At 37.4% G+C, this 20,602-nt stretch overlaps 2 protein-coding genes across 62 annotated transcripts in view; one reads left to right on the top strand and one right to left on the bottom strand.

Moving 5' to 3' along the window:
• PTPRD (protein tyrosine phosphatase receptor type D) overlaps positions 1-20,602 on the bottom strand; it is a 1,031,962-nt gene that overhangs the window by 331,567 nt on the left and 679,793 nt on the right. For 2 of the 50 annotated variants that reach the window (XM_085529990.1, XM_085529991.1), the window contains exon 1: positions 1,285-1,678. The exons of 47 other annotated variants lie outside the window; for them this stretch is intronic. The gene's annotated coding sequence lies outside the window, so the exon portion shown is untranslated. Of the gene's footprint in view, positions 1-1,284; positions 1,679-20,602 lie in introns of those variants that run through there. One more of the 50 variants, XM_085529996.1, reaches the window with a different exon arrangement.
• LOC107306110 (uncharacterized) overlaps positions 1,969-20,602 on the top strand; it is a 92,037-nt gene continuing 73,403 nt past the window's right edge. For 7 of the 12 annotated variants that reach the window (XR_004305713.2, XR_014939785.1, XR_014939786.1 and 4 more), the window contains exons 1-2: positions 1,969-2,543; positions 10,287-10,350. Coding sequence is in view for 7 of the 12 variants with exons in the window: in XM_085530007.1 (XP_085386133.1) it covers positions 1,969-2,543; positions 10,287-10,350 (639 nt within the window). In the remaining 5 variants the exon portion in view is untranslated. Of the gene's footprint in view, positions 2,544-10,286; positions 10,351-14,676; positions 14,825-15,667; positions 15,733-20,602 lie in introns of those variants that run through there. The other 5 variants (XR_014939783.1, XR_014939784.1, XM_085530002.1 and 2 more) reach the window with 2 other exon arrangements.

Here is a 20,602-nt window from a genome sequence, read left to right as displayed (position 1 = left end):
TTCATGAATAAAAAAGCTCATCTCTGCAGACAGGAAACTCCAAAGCAGTATGTACAGACTCTTCTCAAAGAGAGCAGTTTAAGGTGACAAGTGAACGAGCGCATAAATACAAAACCTTAGCTGCTCTGTGTAAATGATTTGACCCTTTTACGTATGTCAGAACTGGGAACACAAAAACTATCATCCCTGCAAAGAAACCATCATGCTTCTTTGAGGCAATAGCTGTGCAGAGACTGGGCAAAAGAATAAAATACGAATGACAGTAGTCTGAAGAAGTACCAAGCAGGAGCAGGCACTCAAAAGCCATACATGCAAGGGTAAGTGGCGACAGCTAAAAAAAGAAATAATATGATTCTGTTAGGGAGGGAGGGAGAGAGGGAGGGAGAAGGGGAGGGGGAAGAGAGAAAACAAGAAAAAAAGAATTCAGTGAAAGGAAACAACTGTGTTCTTCGCTGGTCTGGGAGAGCCTGCTCACAGCAGAAGCCCTCATAGAGGGAGCTGGTAAGTTTTCTGAACAAATCTTCGAGCCCCTTCATCAACGCTAAGAACGCTGAGTTTTCAACCCGATGTGCTCTCTTTTAAGTGATTTCGGGAGAGTAAACAAAGAAATAAAAGCCTAACCAGGAAAAACCTTTGTATCCCCATGCCTCCCTTCCCCGCCGAGACAGGAGGAGGAGGAGAAGGGAGCCCTCCTCGGACCGCAACCGGGAGTCCCCCACGGCCGCTCGTCCCATGCACCCCTCACCATGGCAAACGCTTGGCCTCGGATCCCTCCTGCACCCTCCCTCCTCTACACTGATTAAATGTAATAATTAATATTAATAATCCTCCCTTCAAAGCAAGCGGCCGACGCATAATTCACGTAGACCCCCCCATCCCCCCGTCCTCCACATCTCCCCCCCCCCCCCCCATACACATACACCCTCTGCCCGTGTAGAGTGGCAGTTCAGTGGAAACGTCGACTCTGATCAATCACTTGCCCTCATCCTACCCCAACCCCCCGCCACACACCACAACTCTCCTCGTTTCCCTAGCAGGCCTCGCTGCTGGGCTGGAACCCGCCGGAGAGGAGCGGAGAGAAGAGAAGGCTGGCAGCTGCCTGGGGGGAGCCCCGGGGCAGCCGGGGTAGAGCCGTGCGTGAGGCACACGTGTGCCGCGCTGCACACCCGCACGCACACCCGCACACACACAATCTTTAAGCGCGCTCGCACGCACAAACGCGCCTAAAGAGGTGGCCGCGATGGAGCGGCGGCGGAGAAAATGGGTCAGGAGAGGAGCGGTTACCTGGTCATGCTGGCTCCCCGGTCCCAGCGGCAGCCAGCGCCGCCGCCGCCTGACCGCCCTCCACCGCCGCCGCTTCCCGCCGCCACCTCCTCCCGCTGCTCACACTCTTCTCCGAGGCGCCCAATTTAATCCAAGCTCTGCAACAGCAGCAGCTACGAGCGGAGTCACCGGCCGCTGCTGCCGGCACGGGCGCGAGTCTCACACTCCGGCGCTGAGGAGTAGGGGAGAGTCAAAGACAGTCCGAAAATCCAGCATCCAGCAGAGACAGGTCTCCGCCTGCCTCTCCTTCTAGCGCCCCCTCTCCTTTCCTCTCCTCCGCTCCGCTCTTTTTTTCTCCTTCTTCTTCCTGAGGCGGCTGCTGCTGCTGCTGCTCCCGGGCGCGCTCTCTGTTCCCGAGCCGCTGCTCCGTTTCCCCTCCTCCTCCTCCTCCTCCTCGTTCTCCTCCTCCTCCTCCTCCCCCCTCTCTCCCCTTCTTCCTTCCCCCTTTGCCTTTTTTTTTTTTTTCCCTCTTTCTTTCTTCCTTCTTCTCTCTTTCAGCAGATTATTTGGCTACAAATAGCAGCGAGGTCGCCCACCCAGGCTCCAACTCTACCTCCCTTCCTCCGGGAGAATTAAAAAAAAAAAAAAAAAAAAAAAAAGAAAGAAAAGAAAAAGAAAGTGCGGTGCGAACACAATCGAGGGGGGATGGATGGTGCGCTGCGGGCAAAAATCCTGGCGAACCTTTCTCGAGAGCCCCGGCAGCCCCTCTCTGCCCGCCCGCTCCTCCGAGAGCTCACGGGGACAGCGGGGCAAGCGGTGCGGCGAACGCGCTGCCGGAGACGGCACTCTTCCTCCCTCTGTTTTGTGCGCGGTTTGTTGGTGGTGGTTGGTTGTTGTTTGTTTTTAATCCTCTTAGGCTGTGTGGATAGTAGGATATGTATGGCCTCGAGTGTTGGGAAAAGCTTGTTGCCGAGCTCTGGGAGAGTGAGTGAGAGAAGGAGCGACGCAAAGAGCTCTGCCTGGATGGAACAGCATCAGCCAGCGCCCTGCCCCGCCGGCTGGAGGGGCAAGCGAAACCCCACGCCGAACACACACATACACACACACACTCCACGCACGCAAACGCGGGGGGAGGGTGACGTCACTCCGCTCCGGCCCGGGGCGCATCCCGGCGGGCAGCGGGCGGGGCAGGATCGGGCCGGGTTGCTCCTGGCTGTCCTGGCCGGACCGCTTCGACAAGTCGTGATGCTCGTCATCTCCCTCCCTCAAAACTTCCTTCGGTAAGTGGATTTCTCAGGAGCTGAAGTGTTTCTTCAGCGGGACATCTTGTTCTGTTTTAGGCCCGGCTGAAGAAATGCATGGGGTTACCGGGTCGAGGAGGGTTGTCAGGAGGGACGTCAGGAGGGTTGTTAGGAGGGATGTTACAAGGCAGTATTGGTGCAGGCGGTCGCGGTTGTACTTGGCAGCTATCTGAATTTCTCCCCAAGGAATGGTCGGGTTTCATGCCCGTGGAGCTCTGAGCTGAGAAAAAGTCCTCGCTTTTCTTGCCCCATCCCATCTAACTGTTGCAAGGAAGGAAGGGTATACAGGACCCAGATGGAAACAGGATTTTGGCAGGAAATCTTTCGGAATACTGCACTGTTAGTATCTAAGCCTTTTCAGAAGCCCAGAGCATGTCCAGTCCGTGCCTCAGATCCTCTCGTGTGTAAGGGCAGTAAGGTGTCAGGACGAGCACAATAAAAGCTCTTGTCAGTCAGAGCAGCAGCAGAAGGCCTTTAAGATAGATGGCACAAAACCGAGCGTTCTGACTGTCATGGTTGTGCATTGTCAGATGCATATTTTCCAGGCTATTGCTACTGTCCTGGAACCAGACTTCCCAGTTCAGATGTGGAGCCCCTGACTCCAAAGTCAGTCATGGAGATTCTGGCAAACTTTGTGGCAGACAGTAGCTACTTTTCTAAATAGGAGAGGGATTTCAATACTTTCTATCATAGAGAGATATTTTATATCCACTGGAAGGTAGTGCTGCCATAGTGAAGTCTATTTCTGACAAAAGCCAAGATTAAACATTGTTCCCTGCCAGTCCTATAAATCTCTGTCTGCTTTTGGCACTTCCAGTTACAGGATGAACAATAGTCCCCCACATAATTTTACACTTAAAGGCGCACTAGTCTTTTCCAAATAATCTTCCAAAAAGCTGAATGACTTTGTGTAAAAACAACTTGGTTTGAAAAAGTAAACATGAGATATAGCACTACTTTTTATCTTGTGGGGGGAAAAAAAAAAAAAAAAAAAAAAAAAAAAAAAAAAAAAAAGAAAGAAAAGAAAAAAAAAGAAAAAAAGAAAAAAGCAATTTAGTGAAAGATGAAGTTTTCAACTAGCAGCTTAAAAGTAAAGCAAACAAACGAACAATCAAACAAAAATCAAAATTCAAAGTATCATTTTTATCTTCGTTGAAATACATGTGCTTAAATAAGAAAAAATTAAATTCTCACCTTTGCCCCCTTGACTCCAGTGACTGCAAGGTTGTTATGTGCTTTGAAATGGCAATACTCAATAGGTATTTCGGGTTTTAATGTCACGTCCCATCAGTTTTTATCAGTATCCTTAGCTGTTTTAGTGCTCTTCAAGCTGTGATCCTCATGTGACATTGAATAATCAAGCAATAAAACCATGTGTTTTATATTTTTCATGTGGAATCACAATGTGTATTGGAGTTTTGGGATTGCATTTAGCTTTCCATTATCTTAGAGATACTCTTTCTCCTGTTCAGTAAGCAAAACTGTATGCATCAGCAACAAATGTATTTCATCCTACGTAGTATTAAGCAGATGTAGTAAATATTATTTATAAATTTTCCAGATTTTGTAGTGATACCAAATAAATAACAATATTAAAAATAATAATAGTTATTATTATTACTAAAACACAGAAAACAACCAAAATTCATAAATAATAATAAAATAATAATAAAGGCATGAAGTCTTGATGTGTTTAATATTTAGTGTGTTTTGTGGCTTGGTATCAGTAAAAATGTTATACTCAGTATAGTAGTACACTCCCTAAACATATCTATGGGTGTATATATATACACACATATAATACACTTTTAATGTTTTTTCTTCATTATCAGAGGAAACAGAATACCAAGGAGCATAATTGGTCCATAACAAACTACATATTAAAGTGGATTTTTTTTTTGTCTTTAAATATATTAAAAAAATAAAACACAGCCTTCTACACTAGTTTATTTTTGCCAAGATTGAATCAATATATTACTGTAAGGTTAGTATGGCAGTAACTTAGGAAAAAGTAAAACATTTACACATTTTATTGACTTCAAAGCATTTCTTGTAAAATGCTGAACAGCATTTACCATTTAAGATGGTAATTAAATTAGGTTTGGAAGACTCATTTATTTATTTATTTATTTATTTATTTATTTATTTATTTATTTTAAGGCAGAAGGAAGGAAGCACCTTTTATGTCACCTGAAACTGTGTATCACATATTCCTTCTGGCTTTTTATAAAATCACCTTTTCTCATCATTCAGTTAACTATTGAAATCCTATTTCCCTGTTCATGCATCTACTGTCTGTTCCTTCTTGGAAGCTGTATACTAGCAGCATAATTTTAATTTTGATGTGCAGAATGAAAGTACTGGTTTGAAATTTAAAAGACTGCAAAAGAGAAGAATTAACTGATGGCTTTCCCTCAGCTCATCAGAATGCCTATCTGTGACCATACCCTGGGTGACTTCTGTCATAACTTTTAAAATGCAATTCAGAGGACTAGCCATATTGCCTCATGTCTCAGTCTCATCAATTCCACTTATTAAAACATACTTTATTAATATTGTGCAGTGCTATGTTCCTCTTGGCTGTTCTGCCTTGGATTGTATCCCTGTGTCATGGTTTTATTATTTTTGGGGTACTGGTATTCCACATCATAACATCATGTAGTGCACTGGGAGTTGAAGTGTGAATGCTCCAGTTCCGGGTACTTGCCCAGAAGTGAAGAAGAACCACATTCCCCAGTGAGCTTTGTGGTCAGAGAGGTGATATAACTCCTGGCAAGGTCACCTGATGGGGCTCTTCAGCTCTTCTCTTCACAATCTTCTCCTTCACCTCTCCTTGCTGCTTTCTGTCCCAACTGTGCACATCACTTCAGTATTATTACAAGGCCTACACCTTTCAGATACTCTCTCATTACATTTGATTTATTAGCTTCAATTCTAATTATATTGTATTATAGTGTGTTATCTTGCATTCTGATATCATATTTAGTAAATTACTTCATTTTTCCTGAGATCATTGCAGCTGTTTTTAATTATTTGGGTCCCCTGTTTCCTTTTTCTGCAGGCGCAGATTTTGCAAAATCCCTCCGCCCCACTGGTCACAGAACCAGGGCTGAACCAGCCCATAAACTGTTGACATCCTGGTAAAAAGAATCCCACTAAGCTCTTGAGCACAGTAGGATATTCCTTTAACAGCTGGAACCAGTGGACCAGTGAATACGAGATTACTGTACTGCATGATCAAGAAGTGGGAGAACTTACAAAAAAAAAAAAAAAAAAAAAAAAAAGTTACTTTCTACATGTTTCTCCATTTTATTTATTTATTTATTCTGCATGTGCACCTTACTGTCTCTCCTCTGAAAAGGGGAGCAAGTAGAAGTAAGGTACCTACGCAGCCACAGTGGTTAGCCAGCAGATAGTCTGTACTTTGTCCTGTCTCTTTGTTCTGCAGAGTCTATCACCACTACTATACCACAGACCCGAATCCTCATGGAAAGTAGTTACGTTAGTAGTGAAAAGTGTGAAATAAGGATGGTAGAACCAAGGGGTGAAGTGCATAAATACAAAGTAATCAGGCTTGATTGTTTCTACTGCTCTGCAGGGAAAACAAAAAACAAACAAATAAAAAAACCTTCTTGTATTACCTCTTTATGCTATTTATTTATTTATTTATTTATAAACAAAAAAGAGCGGGAGGCCTAAAAAACTAGTAATTAATTGCATACTTCATGAAAATCTAATGGGACTTGGAGATGATGAAGCAGGATAAGCATTATCTGAGTGCACTAGTGTATGTGCCACAAACTGAAAATAAACAGCAGCATATGTAGTGAAAGCTGTAAATAAGATTTGTAGATAGAAAAGACAGCTTTGTCTTTTACTGCTAGAGTATTTGGAGTATTTCAGATGTAGTGAGAACTCTGCTAAGAATTTGAAAAAACGTCCTTAGAATACAGAACACAATCTGGTGCTATTTTTCTTAAAAATATCATGCATGTATATGTAATGCAAGTATGCACACAGGTGCAGGAGGTCTGCTTCAAGATTTGTGTTCCATTTGAGCATAGTACAATAGACAGGTGTTCATTTTATTATTGTTTCTTTGTTTGTTTTGTGATTTTTTTTGTTTTGTTTTTGTTTTCTCTTTATTTTTTTACCGTTTCAAGATGTAGCTCTCATGGGAAAAGTGTAGTCCAGAATTATTATGATGGCAGCAAAGAACTAAATGAGAAATGCATGACATTTTCAGTTAGAAAAAGAGTATGGGGTCCAATAAAGGAAGCAGTAGATAAATGGTGGTTCACACCTTTCACTATAATCAGAATCAGCATACATCAGTTAGTGTATTAATATTCTAAAACTGCTTTCATGATATAGGGGAAAAAAGACACCATTTTGCACCCATAGATCAGAGATTGTAGTTTTTATGAAACTACTCAGTGTAAGTCCTGATAGTAAGTAATCAAACTCATGCACTTTAAAGCTCAGGAATAAAAGGAAGTTACTAACCAATTTAAACAAGTAAAAGATAATTTTATTCTATTTGAATACTGTCTTCTCATTTGTAAGGAAACACTTTTGTTTAGTTTATGTAGCTTCTTTTATATAAAAGTTTCTGAAAATACTTTCTATAAAACAGAGGATCTCTAACAACAAGCTGATCTAAGTGAAGCCTCATGAATCAAAACATTCTCTCCTGCCAAATGTTAAGGAGATTCAGATCGCAGCATTGCATGTGGCAACGCTGTGCTGTCTGGCAGCTGAGCAAGGGGTAGAAGGATGACTGGAAGTCTTAGTTTACTTTCCAGCTTTGATCCTTTGCTTCTGGACTATAGAAGTCTTACAGGATTGTTCTCTTCAGTCATCTGAGAGACAGGGTGTATCTCCATACTTCTCATGTTACCTCCCTTTCTCTGCTAAATCAGGTGACCTACACAAGCACTAAAAGGAAGGCACAAGACTCAGCTCACCTAGCAGAGGTGCATCTTTATGGAATATTGCAGGATAGAATGGGAAAATGGAAAGGAAGGATATCAAATGAAATCCTCATTTGCATGTCTTTCTATGAGGTTACTTACAATTAAAATTATGATGTCATCATTGCTGTGAGTCTATATACATTTCATGAACTGTATACTAAGTTTCTAGAGAATCAAAATAAGACTTCTTTGAAATGATCTCTGCTGTACCCTCTTCAATCTGTTTCAGGATGGCTAAGTTTAGTTCTCTTTTGTTGAACAAAATTGATTCATACAGATTCAGATTATTAGTTTTCCCCAGTACATAACTCCCAAGAGCTTCAGATAATATGTTACCTAATAAAAACACAGATAAAATTATGTGACTTGATTAAATTAAAAAGAGTCAGAATAAAAGAATCACAGAAATTTTAAGGTTGGAAGGGACCTCTGAACTAACACCACTGCTCAAACAGGGACACCTAGGGGAGCTTGTCCAGAGCCACATTGAGATGGCTTTTGAAGATCTCCAAGAAGAGAGATTCCACAGCCATTCTGGATAGCCTGTGCCAGAGATCCATCACTTGCACAGTAACTAAATGATTCTTGATGTTTAAATGGAACATCTTATGTGTCAGTTTGTACCTACTGCCTCTTGTCCTGGCACTGAAAACCACTCTCCTGTCCTGTCCTGTCCCATCTTGTCATCAAGAACTTCACAGAAAACTAAATTATGCTTTCATTTCTAAATGTGATTTCTCCAGAAGCACCTGTAATTTTATTAGCAGGCCAGTCCTGATAAAACCCCCCTGAAGTCTTTACTACAAAGTGTTAGCCCAGAATTTTTTCATGACCAATACATTCACATTATTTTCAATTTAGAATGTTGTGAATTCTTTAAATTTTATATCAGAAGGAATATTTAAGTTGTGTGTTCAGGACTGACCTACGCAAAAATAAATTTCACTGAAAAATAATAAATATGTTTTACTTGTGATTTCTCTTTCTATAACACCTTTATATTTTTTTTAGTTTATGTTTTCTTTTATCCCACCCAATAATCATGGAAGACACATATATTAAAATTATTCCCCTGCAGAATGCAGTGTATAAACTGTGCACTGTACATCCTTACATCCTTTTAAGGAAGACTCTGCATTTTGGGCAGAACAAGAGTTGTTAAAACCACATTATCCTAACAAATCTTCTCACCACACAGCACTTGCTAGTAATTCTCATTCTCAGCAATTCAATTAAAACAGAAATTATGACATTGAGAATAATCTGTTTTTTGCCAAATAAGTTATTCATGAAAAAGGAATGGAAAGATTAAATCTATTGTATTGGCTCCAGATTATTAGCAAGCTTGGATGCCAAATCCTTTGTGCTTTAATATGGAAGGGCAGTTTTCCATATTAAACTAGTCCTGTGAGGGAAATCATGTGTTAGTCATAGTTTTCCAATCAAACTTATTTTTCAATGAGGGAAATAAATTTTCAGAGTTCCTTTATAAAACTGACATTAATTATTATCTTCAGCAGTTGTTTGTTTGTTTGTTTGTTTGCAGGATGTAAATATAATTCAGTGAACTTCATGTGATCCTATTGTAAAGGTCCAAACTCATGCAAACACGGATGGTGTAAATCAAATCCAAAAGCTAAGAATTTCCTGGATTTTTTTTTTTTTTTTTTTTTTTTTTTTTTCATTAAGAGGGCCCTGGTGGCGCAAGTGGTAGGAATGCCGCGTTGCAACACCGGAGGCCCTGGGTTCAAATCCCCCCTGTGGCGCAAGTGGTAGAAGTGTCGCTCTGCTACACAGGAGGCTCGAATCCCGGGGGCTTGGACTCGATGATCTCTAAAGTCCCTTCCAACCCGCACAAGACTATGATACTATGAACGCCAGTATTTATGGACTGGTGGAAACAAGTTTGTTATTTTTAATATCATATAGGTTCTGAATATCCAGGGTACAATTCTGATGTAAAAAATAAATAAAATAAATAAAAATTAAAGTAGAAGACTAAGAATTAGACCACTCCTTCTCCAGACTTACTTTCAATTTTCTCCTCTTCATTTGAGTCCTCAAACTTGTTTGGTTCTGCAATAATCTTCAGTTAGCCACCAGTTTATTCTCATTCTCTTACAACCACTGACATACAATATCTTCTTAGAATCATCTAATTCTTCTGTTTTCTAATACATCCATTCTCTATCAAGTAACTATGCTTGCTAATCTGTTTTAGATCTTTTGTTTCTCACATTTCAGGTTTTCTGCTCTGTTCCATGGGCTTAACTTTTCATTAATTTCCCCTTTTCCTGGTTTATTTCATTCTCTCTTCCCAAAGACAGCACCACCAGCCTCAGTGCCTCCCAGAACCTTTGAACTTTCATCCAAGTAGTACTTTATTTCCTTTATGTTTACTTACATGTCTAATGGGGAAAAAGGGAAGGAGATAAAGTTACCTAAGCTGCATTTTTTTTCCTGAGATTACCCCTCCCCCCAGCTATTTTTTCTAAGTAAGTTTCAAAAAAGAATTCAAAAAAATCACAAAATATTCTGTTCCACATAGTGATTTTCTGGACACAGGAAAGTGGCAGATGTATGAATATTACTTTGTGTATAATTTCACTAAGAAGCAGTTGGGAGACTGTATTTTAGCTTTAGCAAAAATAGAACTTCATTTTAAAAGAATATCTTCTTTGTTGTTGTTGTTCTTGTTGTTTTGTTTTGTTTTGTTTTTCTTCTTTTAATAATTCTTCCAACACAGGGAAGGAGGAACTGAGAGAATGTTCTTGAGAGGTTGTGACAAAGTTCATGAAGACAAAGAAAAGGTAGGAAAAAAAAACGTTTGTAGGTATTTCTACCAGTCCAATGCTTTCAAACATCAGACATTCTACTGGCTCATCAATCCATTTTAAGCTACTGGAGCATGTAAATGCCACTGCAGCTGCTCCTCTGTTCATTGCTAACAGGATGATGTTCAGCATAGCCTAATAAATATTTCAGTATCTTTATTCTGATGTCAGTAAGGGGAAAAACTGAGTAACTATCTCCTGCAGAATCTTGCTCCTACTCACATAGATCCATGTGATGTAAAAATCATGGATTTAACAAGTATTAAGTATTGATATCTATTTATTAATGATCACTTAATCTAACTAATAAGAAGGAAATAAAATGAAAAAGTGTAGTCATATAAGGAAGATTTAAATACTGTTTGTCTTATTAGAGCAGTACGGCTTCGTAAGTCACTGAGTCAACATGCTTATCTGTGATCCTGATATGTATTTTTCAGTGCACTGCACTAGATAAGCATTTCTGTCTTGTAAGGATGGTATACATTCCTTGTTTCCATCTTGTATCTGTTTTTCCTAAAACACATGTTTGACTGTGTGCAGTTTACCTGATGATTCAGGTTGCTTGATATCAGTGAACTGAACTTTTTATCATTTACTGTTCTTACAAACTGAAGAAACACTGGCCAGAGAAACTGCTTCCAAGGGGAAATGGAAGAGTGAAAATTTCTCTAATGAAAAAAGGGTTAAACAGAGATGTAATGTATTTCCTCTTATATTCTGTATTTCCTAAGCTGTACACACATAGAAAGGGAATGATAACTGTAAATCCATGTATAAGAAAACCCAAGGACTTAAGTTTGTTCCTGGTCTGTTAGTAACTTAAACACAAAAAGAAAACAATTTCTTAGACTCAGAAGGTCCTTCCATAATGTGGTTTTGAAAATCTGTTAATTGTAGCTTGTGTACTTAGTACATCTTTTCATACTAGTACTCAAAACAGGAGAATACAGAACAAAGATTTTGAAGCTGGCATAGTGGGGTTTTTAAATATATATATATAAGTATATATATATGTATATACTTATTGACTTGTATTCTAAGATACAATATTATTCTTTTAAGTAGATAGTGAAAATGTACACTTCAAGACATAGCTAACCATATGTATTTGTACCTTTCTCTGCAATTCTTATATTAGATATTATATAGATCATCTTATCAACAAATATTGAATAGGCAAATGCTTATGCCAAATACCTGTGTGCAGCATAACTCTATGCATGCTTTTAATATTCACTCTCCACTGGGTGAGGTGAGTCTTTTATTTAAAGTTATGCACTTGGGTAAGCACTTGCAGGAGTAGAAAAAATAAATAAATAATGTAGTTACATTTCCCTATAAAGGCTTAACTGCTCTTCTGAAACTTACAAAAGGCCCCATGAAAAGTACATTTTTATGAGATGAATATATTCCAAAGATATCCAAACTATCACTGCCAAGTAGAAAGCATTTCAAGAAAAAAACTAGGAGATGATATTCCCAGAGCTCACTTCTAGAACCTTAACAATTCCCTTCCCCTTGTTACTTACACAAGACCCACTCGCCTTTCCTCTATATAAATCCCTCTCTTGTGATTATGATACAACAGAGTGATTCACCTCTCCTTATAGTGGTAATCTGAGATCTCTGAGAAATTCACAGGGTCTGGTATTCAGCATAACTGGAACTGCATTCAGTACCTAAAAATTCTGATGCATTTTAAAGAGAGAAAAGAGTTTATGTTTTAGTGTGGAACCTTTAAATCAGGAATAGTTGTGCATTTGCAAATACCACTTTTAATCTCTCTTTGCAGTAAGGGTTCAGGTAAAGTAAACAACACTGTAATATCTTCTCGAGAATTTGTAGCTTTGTCAGTTGTCTGGTTAAAGGTTTAATTACTAGCAAATGGCAGATCACAAAGACAAGAAGCATTCTTTACTTTGTCATCCTAAATTAATATACTATACCTACTTAGTGGCAAAGTCACTTGAAAAAGTTACTTTGTACACTTTGTATTCATGATAGGAAAAAAAAAAAATACAGCAAGGCTAGGGATAAAAAATCATTAGAACCTTCTAATCTCCAACCACATAGATGCTCCATGATTCTTATTTCCTTACTTAAAGCATTTAAAAATCTGGAGATGTCAGACTAATGCATTGTTGAAACTGATTTCTAACTATAGCAAATTGAGCTATGTAATATGAAATTCCAGCATAAGAAAACTTTTTTATAAGCAATCAATTTATTATTATTGTTATTATTTAACTCTGTTGTTTTATATTTGGATACAATAGATATGAATCATAAGTATTGGATCATATTACTATCATGAAACTTCCTATATATTATATATATTAACAGTAATTTATATTATGTTTTAGTATATGAACTTGAGGATTAAACTGCTTATTTAAGACTGACCATTGATGAAATTTGTGAGCAAAATTGGAATTATTTGAACCATGCCATTTTATGATTATGAAACTATTATGTGAAATCACATAAGGAAAAAAAGAGATATCTTCATGACTATATATAAACAACCTGTTGTCTGTTATCTTTTTAGATATTCTTATATAGTTTTGGAACTATAGTCTCTTTTGATTCATAAAATCAAATCCTTCTACCATGCCTACACTCACAAGACCTTTTAAGAAGCACTTGAATGTGTGTGAGATGGAATTACTTAATGACTAACTTGCCTTAACTGTCATAATTTCCTGCTATAGCAAGCAAAATGGTCAAGCATGAAGTGTTTTCAGAATCTAGAAAATAAGTAATGTGTTTGGGTTGTTTTTTTTTGTTTGTTTTGTTTTGTGTTCCACCCCCTTCCCCACCCCCACTCCCCCAACCCCACCTCAGAGTATCATAAGGTAGTTTGTGTCAAAAGGTACCTTGAAGATCAACTACAGTTTCAACACCTCTACTATGAGTAGGAACACATTCCACTAGATAAAGTTTCTCAAAGCTCAACCCAACCTGGCCTTGAACACTTCAAGGGACTGCCATCAACAGCTTCTCTGAGCAACCTATTCCAGTGCTTCACCATTCTCATGAAGAAATTTTTCATTTCCCTCACACTACTAGCTACACTTTGGATGTAGCTCAGGTTTTCTGGGCACAGTGCTGTCTTATATTGAGTTTTTCATCAACTAACATCCCCAAGTTCTTTTCCTCGGGGCTGCTCTGAATGCTTTTTTTACCCTGACTGAAAATTTGTACTTAACAATGCCCAGCCCACATGCAGGAGCTTGCACTTCACCTTGTAGAACTTCATGAAGTTCTTTCAGGTTCACTTGTCTTCCAGGCCCTTCAAAAGAGCATCCTTTCCTTCCAACATGTTCACTGCAATGCTTAGCTTTTTATTGTCCGTATACATTAGAGATGAGTTGGCGGGGTTGTGTTAGGGGTGTGAGGGTCACCCTTAATTAAAGATATTCAATTGCTTAAGTGATGAGAAAGCCATATTCCAGACTAATTCATTATTTGTTCTACCTCTAAAGTCATCATCTAGCAGTAATATCTGCAGTTATCACTGAAAAAGAATTATAAATGAGGAATGCTTAAAAACTGCAACATGGATCTGGATCTTTGCTGAAGAATTTACCTTTACAGTCTGTATCTCCTTCCTACCTGAGTTAATCAATAGACATTCATTTTCTGCATTATCTCCCTTGTGATGTAACCACATAGTACAATATGTGATCAAAATCCAGTTAATGGATTCTAATGACATTATTCTTATTTAGCAAAATCTTAGTTGTGTCATATTTAGCGTTTCAGCTGAAGTAGTCAGTAATTGTCCGAAGTAGTAATACTTCAGAAAGGCATTCCATGGCAGCTTGTATGTCCCTTTCTGTTGACATAGATCTGCTTTTAGTAGTTCAAAGGCACAAAGGGAGACACTGACACAGTTTCTTTAATAATTAATTTATCTGAACACCATCAGGAAGTATCAGATATTTTTCCGTATGTGTCAGAGCTTCCAAAATTTCAGTTCAAAGAGTTTCAAGCTCACCTAGGAAGATAAGTGATCTGGAAGTACTGTAAAGGAGACTATAATCTAGATGAATATAATCTAGATGACCAAACCATTTGAGTAGAGATTAGTCCTTTCCAAGTTGGAGTGTTATGTGATTCTGTGACAGCTGACTGTTTCCTAAAGCTATTTAAGAAATAGCAGGTCTGAACTCATATGTAAGCACTGCAGATTGCTGAAGATTTAGAGCAACATGCTAGGAGAAAAAAATTATTCAGATTTTGAACATGTTTTATTTCTCTGTCTTCATGTTCATTCTATGGACACTTTTTTTGCAGATATATGAAGAAACAAATATAGCTGAGACTTGGAAACCAAGATAGAACAAAATCATCTGCATTACTTTTCTCTGGTGATGTCTCGTTCTTGCAGAAAACATTGATTCACCTCTGATAGCACAAAATAAATGCAGTACAGAATAACTGACAGCTGCCCTGATAAAAGAATAAATTATTCCATTAATTATTTGCTTTACCGTAGAAACTAATGCAAGATAAACGGGTTATTTTTATTCATCTCTTCTTGAACAAGGAATTATATTTTGTGCAATTCTTTTATTTTCAGAAGCATCATTAACACAGTGTCATCTCAAAATTATAAGTCTTGATAGGTAATTATTTTTGTCCTTAATTATAGAGAAGGGAAACAACCTGGTTACTTCTAATTGCAGACCCATAACTTTATGATGGAAAATATCCATGTGAATTTTTGCTTTGAATGTAATTGAGGAAGGGAGAGTAAAAATATTCAGATTGTTTCTGGATAATCAAATAAAGAGGATTTAGATAACAAGCCAGGAAAGTAAAAGACTACACTGTAAGGTAAGCTGAGGTCTGGAGCCATGAAGACAACCAGAGAGTGGATCATCTCTCCTATTTTGAAAGGCTGAGGGAACTGCACTTGTTCAGCCTGGAGCGAGGGAGACTTCACAGACATCTTTCAGTATTTAAGGGAAGCTTACAAATATGTTAGAGACCGACTTTTTACACAGTCTGACCATGTCAAGACAAGAGGGAATTACTATGAAATAAAAGAGGAGAGATTTAGGATGTTAGGAAAATTCTTGGAGTGTGTTGAGGCACTGGAACAGATTGTCCAGCAAAGTTGTGGATAGACCGTTTCTGGATGCATTTGAGGGAAGGCTGAATGGAATCTTCGGCAAACAAATCTAGTGGGTAGCAAAAATGCCTACATCAAGGACCCTTCCAACTTAAGCCATTTTATATTTTATATTTATATATAATATTTTATATTACCTGTGATTAACAGGTATTCAAGGGCCACAGATCTGGTTACAGGACTTTGGAGAAAGGAGGAGTAAATATCTCAGAAGTGTAAGCATGCTATCCTTTACAGCTTTGAACAGAAACCATGGTGCTGATCATTCTACAGTAAGACAGTTTTCTGTTGTTAACATGTACTCTATTTGCTCAAGAAGTAAATATCTGTGTGATGGACCTGGTCAGAGACTCTAGCCAAACTGTAAGTGTGTTGACCACTAAACATGTTGACATCACATGTTGATGTTAAATCCCAATTTTGTGTACAGAGGGTCCTAATTTTGTTTTGGTTAAATAAATCAAGAATGCTGCCTTTTATTTATATTTTTTTGCTAAAAGTGGATTGCTGTCATCCTAGGAGTTATTTAGTATAACCTTATTGTACAATTGGCAATATAATAACATCTACCTGGTAACAAACGTCAACTGCTAACTGGGATATTGGTAACAAGAAAGAATACTATCCCCTCCTGGAAGAGAAGTAGTAGTACCAAGGATGGACCAGAATCACCAGTTTCAGATTGTCCACATTTTTCTGTAAAGGAGCAGTGGATAGGTATAATTTTAATATATATTTAAAATATATATATCTACAGATAGATAGATAGATATATATGTTGATGCAGAAATCCAGGGTCAGAATTGACTTTTCTGGACAATCAATAGACTAAGGGTAGAGAATGCATTCTAGTTTTGTGTAGTTAAGTTTGCTATATGCACATGGTGTTACCTTCATTTCTTCTAGAATTTTGGTAACAGGAAGGGTAATTCTTACACGTGTTAACTCCATTCTAACAATATAGCATCAATGAAATCTCAATTAACTGGTCTAAACACATGATAGTAGCAAGGTTCTGCTTCCTGAGAACAGCTCAGGTTGCACATGGAAGTAATAAGAGACATTATTGTCACAGAGTAAAAGACAGCCTATATCTAAAGAGTTGATTAAATATAAACAGCAGATAAAGCAAGGCAAGGCATCAATAGCATTTATGATCATATCAAAATTATAAATAAGCAAGTGGTTTTAATGAAATGATAATGGAAATGAATGAAAAGAAAGGGGGGGAGGGGAGTGGGGGGGGGGGGAGGGGGGGGGGGGGGGAAAGAAAGCACAACCCAAATCCTAAATGGGAAAAACGGGTCATATGTTTTTCATGTTGAAATTTTAATTTATCCTACGCTGAAAAAAATCTATATCCATTTGCCAATGTTTGGATTATTTAAGAGGCAGAAGAAACATTTTCTGTGTTGTTCTTTGAAATTCACACTAACATCCTAAAGGCAAGTTTCTATCACACTGCTCAGTGTTCAAAGTTGTTATTTAATTTGCAGTCATCATTACCTGTCTCACATATTTGGAGATTTTATTTGCATCTTTACTATTGTATTTTTTGTATTATTTGCATTTTTGTTAAATAAAAATCTGTATACCATGGTTGCTTTTTGATTTGCCAGACTAAATTCCAATTATGCATGATTGTAAAATAAAATGTTACAAAGTTCTTTCATTAGCAGCAGGTTTCTTAGATAAAAGTCAGCCTTTCCTTTCTCGTCTTTAAATTCATCCCAAAACTCTGCATGCACTCATATTTAAGCTCTTTTATAAACCTAGGCATAATCAAAAGAAGCATTTAAGTATTTCAGATCTTAAAACTATCATGTCCCTCAATTTGTTCTCCAATATTTGAAATCTCTGTTTGTTTAGAAAACTTTATTTCTTGTGATTTTTGGACATTAAAATAAACCTGATAACTTTTCTGAAGTCTTCTTTATACAGAGCGGTCAGCAAGGCTGACAAAATCATTGTAGTAAGAGAAAGTCAAACCTCTGACTTTTCTTTTAAGGTTTTAACCTGCTCCAAACCTTATCACTTTATCATAAAGAATCCTTTTTATTTTTGTATCATTTTTAACTTGTTATTTCAAGAACTATTCTTATTTTCCATTAAAAATAAATAAATAAATAAAAATCCATCTACAAAGGCCTGCCATTTTAAAACTGAAAGTTAAAACAATTTCCGTTTTGGTAAGAAATAACTAGGAATTTCTTTACTATATTTTCAACTTCTGATTGTACATATCGATATATTTATTGAAATAGAACTTCCTTGTATTTATATATTATAATAAAAAGTTTATATATAAGAATAGGAAAAAGTTTTTGGACTCAAGAAGTCCTAGTCTAAAAGCTAAGAAAAAAATTTGAGAAGTCATATCTTCTTTTTTATTTGAGAAGTCATATCTTCTTTTTTGTAACAGTTTCTTCAAACTACAGCCTAAAATAAGAGAATACAAGAATTTTTTAAAAATATATAATATTAAAATAATCTTAAATTAATTATAATTTGAGATTATGAGAATGAGACCAAGCAAGTTCTTTTTCCTGCAGAGCAAAAGCACGTTAACTCATAAGTAACATAAAATTAATTAAATAAAAGTCACCAAGCCTTTGGAAAAGAAAGAAGGGCCTATGAAGCAAACACAGATAAATACATCCTGTGACTTTTAACTTCTGGGTTTGTTTGTTTGTTTGTTTTTGTTTTGACTGAAGGAAAAAACAAAACAAAACAAAACTTGACACACTATTAACAGAATTTGTCCCAGTGTATCTGAATTGACATTATGCTTCAGATGCTGCAGTAGTTCCACCTGTACCAGTAACATAGAGATCTTGTCAAATTTATCATCTGTGTTCTGTGGACAGGTATCATATGCCTAAGGCATTATGAGTAAAAGATAAGCCTAAAAGTATATAAAATAGTGAAGTAGAGTAGGTTTCTAAATATAGTGTAAAATTAGACTTCAGAACACAATCCAATTTGTCAGAATTGTTCATTTTTCCTAAGTGGAACAGTTTTTTTCCTAGTGGGTGGAAATGTCTTCCTTAACATGAAGTTTTGACCAGCTCAGGCTAATAAAAGGAATCTTTTCTTACTTCTCCACATTGTCATTTGGCGGTGTAATATCTTTGTCCAAGGACAGATCATCTATGACATTCTATTTCTTTGCCACCTACTCACTTCTAGACTGTTAATACTAGAGATACAGTGGAAAACTGCATTTTATGAACATCTCAACCACTTCCATTTAAGTTTGTGCATTTATGTGTGCATTTTTTTTTTCTTTGCAATTAAGAACTGTTATTAAAAATAAACAAAACAATGTATTATGTATTTTGATATTTACAAGAATAATTGAGTCCATGTGTGGTAGAACCAAAAATGTGTCAAAGTAACCTACTTCTCTCTTGTTGCATTTACTGTGTTCAAATTATTCTTGAGGTACACTCAGTGTAGTGTGTATTTCAGCCTTACATTTACTGACAAACCTGAAAGCTTATATTAAGCTTATAATCTATGTCAGGTAAACCAGTCTCTGTAAAAAAGAACTTTTGAAGAATCTCATGGGGATAACAGACATTCCAGACATGATTTTTTATTTTGCCCTATAAATATACATAGCAGCAAAATGTAGCAATTTTTTAAAAATCATGGATGATTCAGAACTAATTTTAAAAAGTATTTTTCTTTTTTTTACAGATTGTAAGAGAATAATTAAATAAATAACATGAATATGCGTAGATGTTGCAGATAAAAATCACTTGGAAAGTAATGTACTTAACATAAAGACAGATTTAAATCACATTAAATTAGGTTTTTTTTGTGACTAGTTGTCACAGAGTTATATCATCATAAAACCATGACACTAACCTTGGTAACTAATGTCCAAAACCTACACAGTACTATTCACAAAGGAACTCCAGTGGGAGTCCTGCTAAATTTATGTATTGTCCTTTTAGTTACTAATTTGCTGCTTCTTGTAGTCTGCTCTAAAATAACTTTTCTACAAGCATTTGAAGTCATTTTAAAATTTAACAACAAAATAAGTAAACAGAACTTCCTGATATCTTTTTTCCTGAATATCCTTCCACTTATTTTTGTCATTCTAGCTGAAATGTTGTTGAATTGGAATTTGGGGTGATTCTGAGTAAATTTATTGATCAAATTTTGATCTTGTAAATAGATACTGTTGAATACATTTACCACTTTTCAAAGGTAATTACTTTAAAAATATGTGTTGGTTGCCTCTTTTAACGGGGCAAATAAGTTTAATAAACTCTTAGTAAAGAATTGACAGCATATAAACATCCACATGAGAGTTGGAGTTGTTAAGTCTGGAGAAGAGAAGGCTCCAGTAGACCTTATAGCAACCTTCCAGTGCCTGAAGAGGACCAGCATCTAAGGAACTGATTGAGTTTAAAAATGTTTTATCACTGATTAATGAGTTATCAAACTTATATCTCTAGAATTTAATACCTGAACTGTGAAGTTATGAATATTTTCCTAGATTTGAAGAATGAAGGATTAAAAGAGCCTAGGGAAAACTTACACAAGAAAAGAGGACTGCTCTGAGGTGTGGTGCCTTTATATTTTTAGATGAGTTGCCAGAACCAGTTCATAATGATCAACCTCCTGAAAACATTACAACTTTCTGGAGGTGTCATGTGATAGGTAAACAAGGAATACATAGGTAAACAAGGAATTCATAGGTAAACAAGAAATCTCATTAGCCTAATGAGATTCAATATGGGCAAGTTCAGGGTGCTGCACTTCAGTTGGGGCAGTCCAAGGTATTAATACAAACTGGGGAAGATCTTGAGATCTGCCCTGTGGAGAAGGACTTGGGGGTCCTGGTAGACAAGAAGCTCAACATGAGCCAGCAATGTGTGCTTGCAGCCCAGAAGGCCTACTATGTTCTGGGCTGCATTAAAAAAGGGACAACCAGCAGGGAGAGGAAGGTGATTATCCTCTATTCAGCTCTTGTGAGGCCCCATCTGGAATACTGCATCAAAGGAAGGATATGGACTTCTTGGATTGGGTCCAGAGGAGTGCCACTAAGATGATCGGAGGGCTGGAACCCGT

This window comes from Coturnix japonica, chromosome Z, assembly GCF_054131305.1.
Source record: "Coturnix japonica strain WE chromosome Z, WE-NBRP24, whole genome shotgun sequence".
Taxonomy (NCBI): domain Eukaryota; kingdom Metazoa; phylum Chordata; class Aves; order Galliformes; family Phasianidae; genus Coturnix; species Coturnix japonica.
Note: the sequence above shows the minus strand (reverse complement) of the source record. Positions and strands in the feature narration are given on the sequence as shown.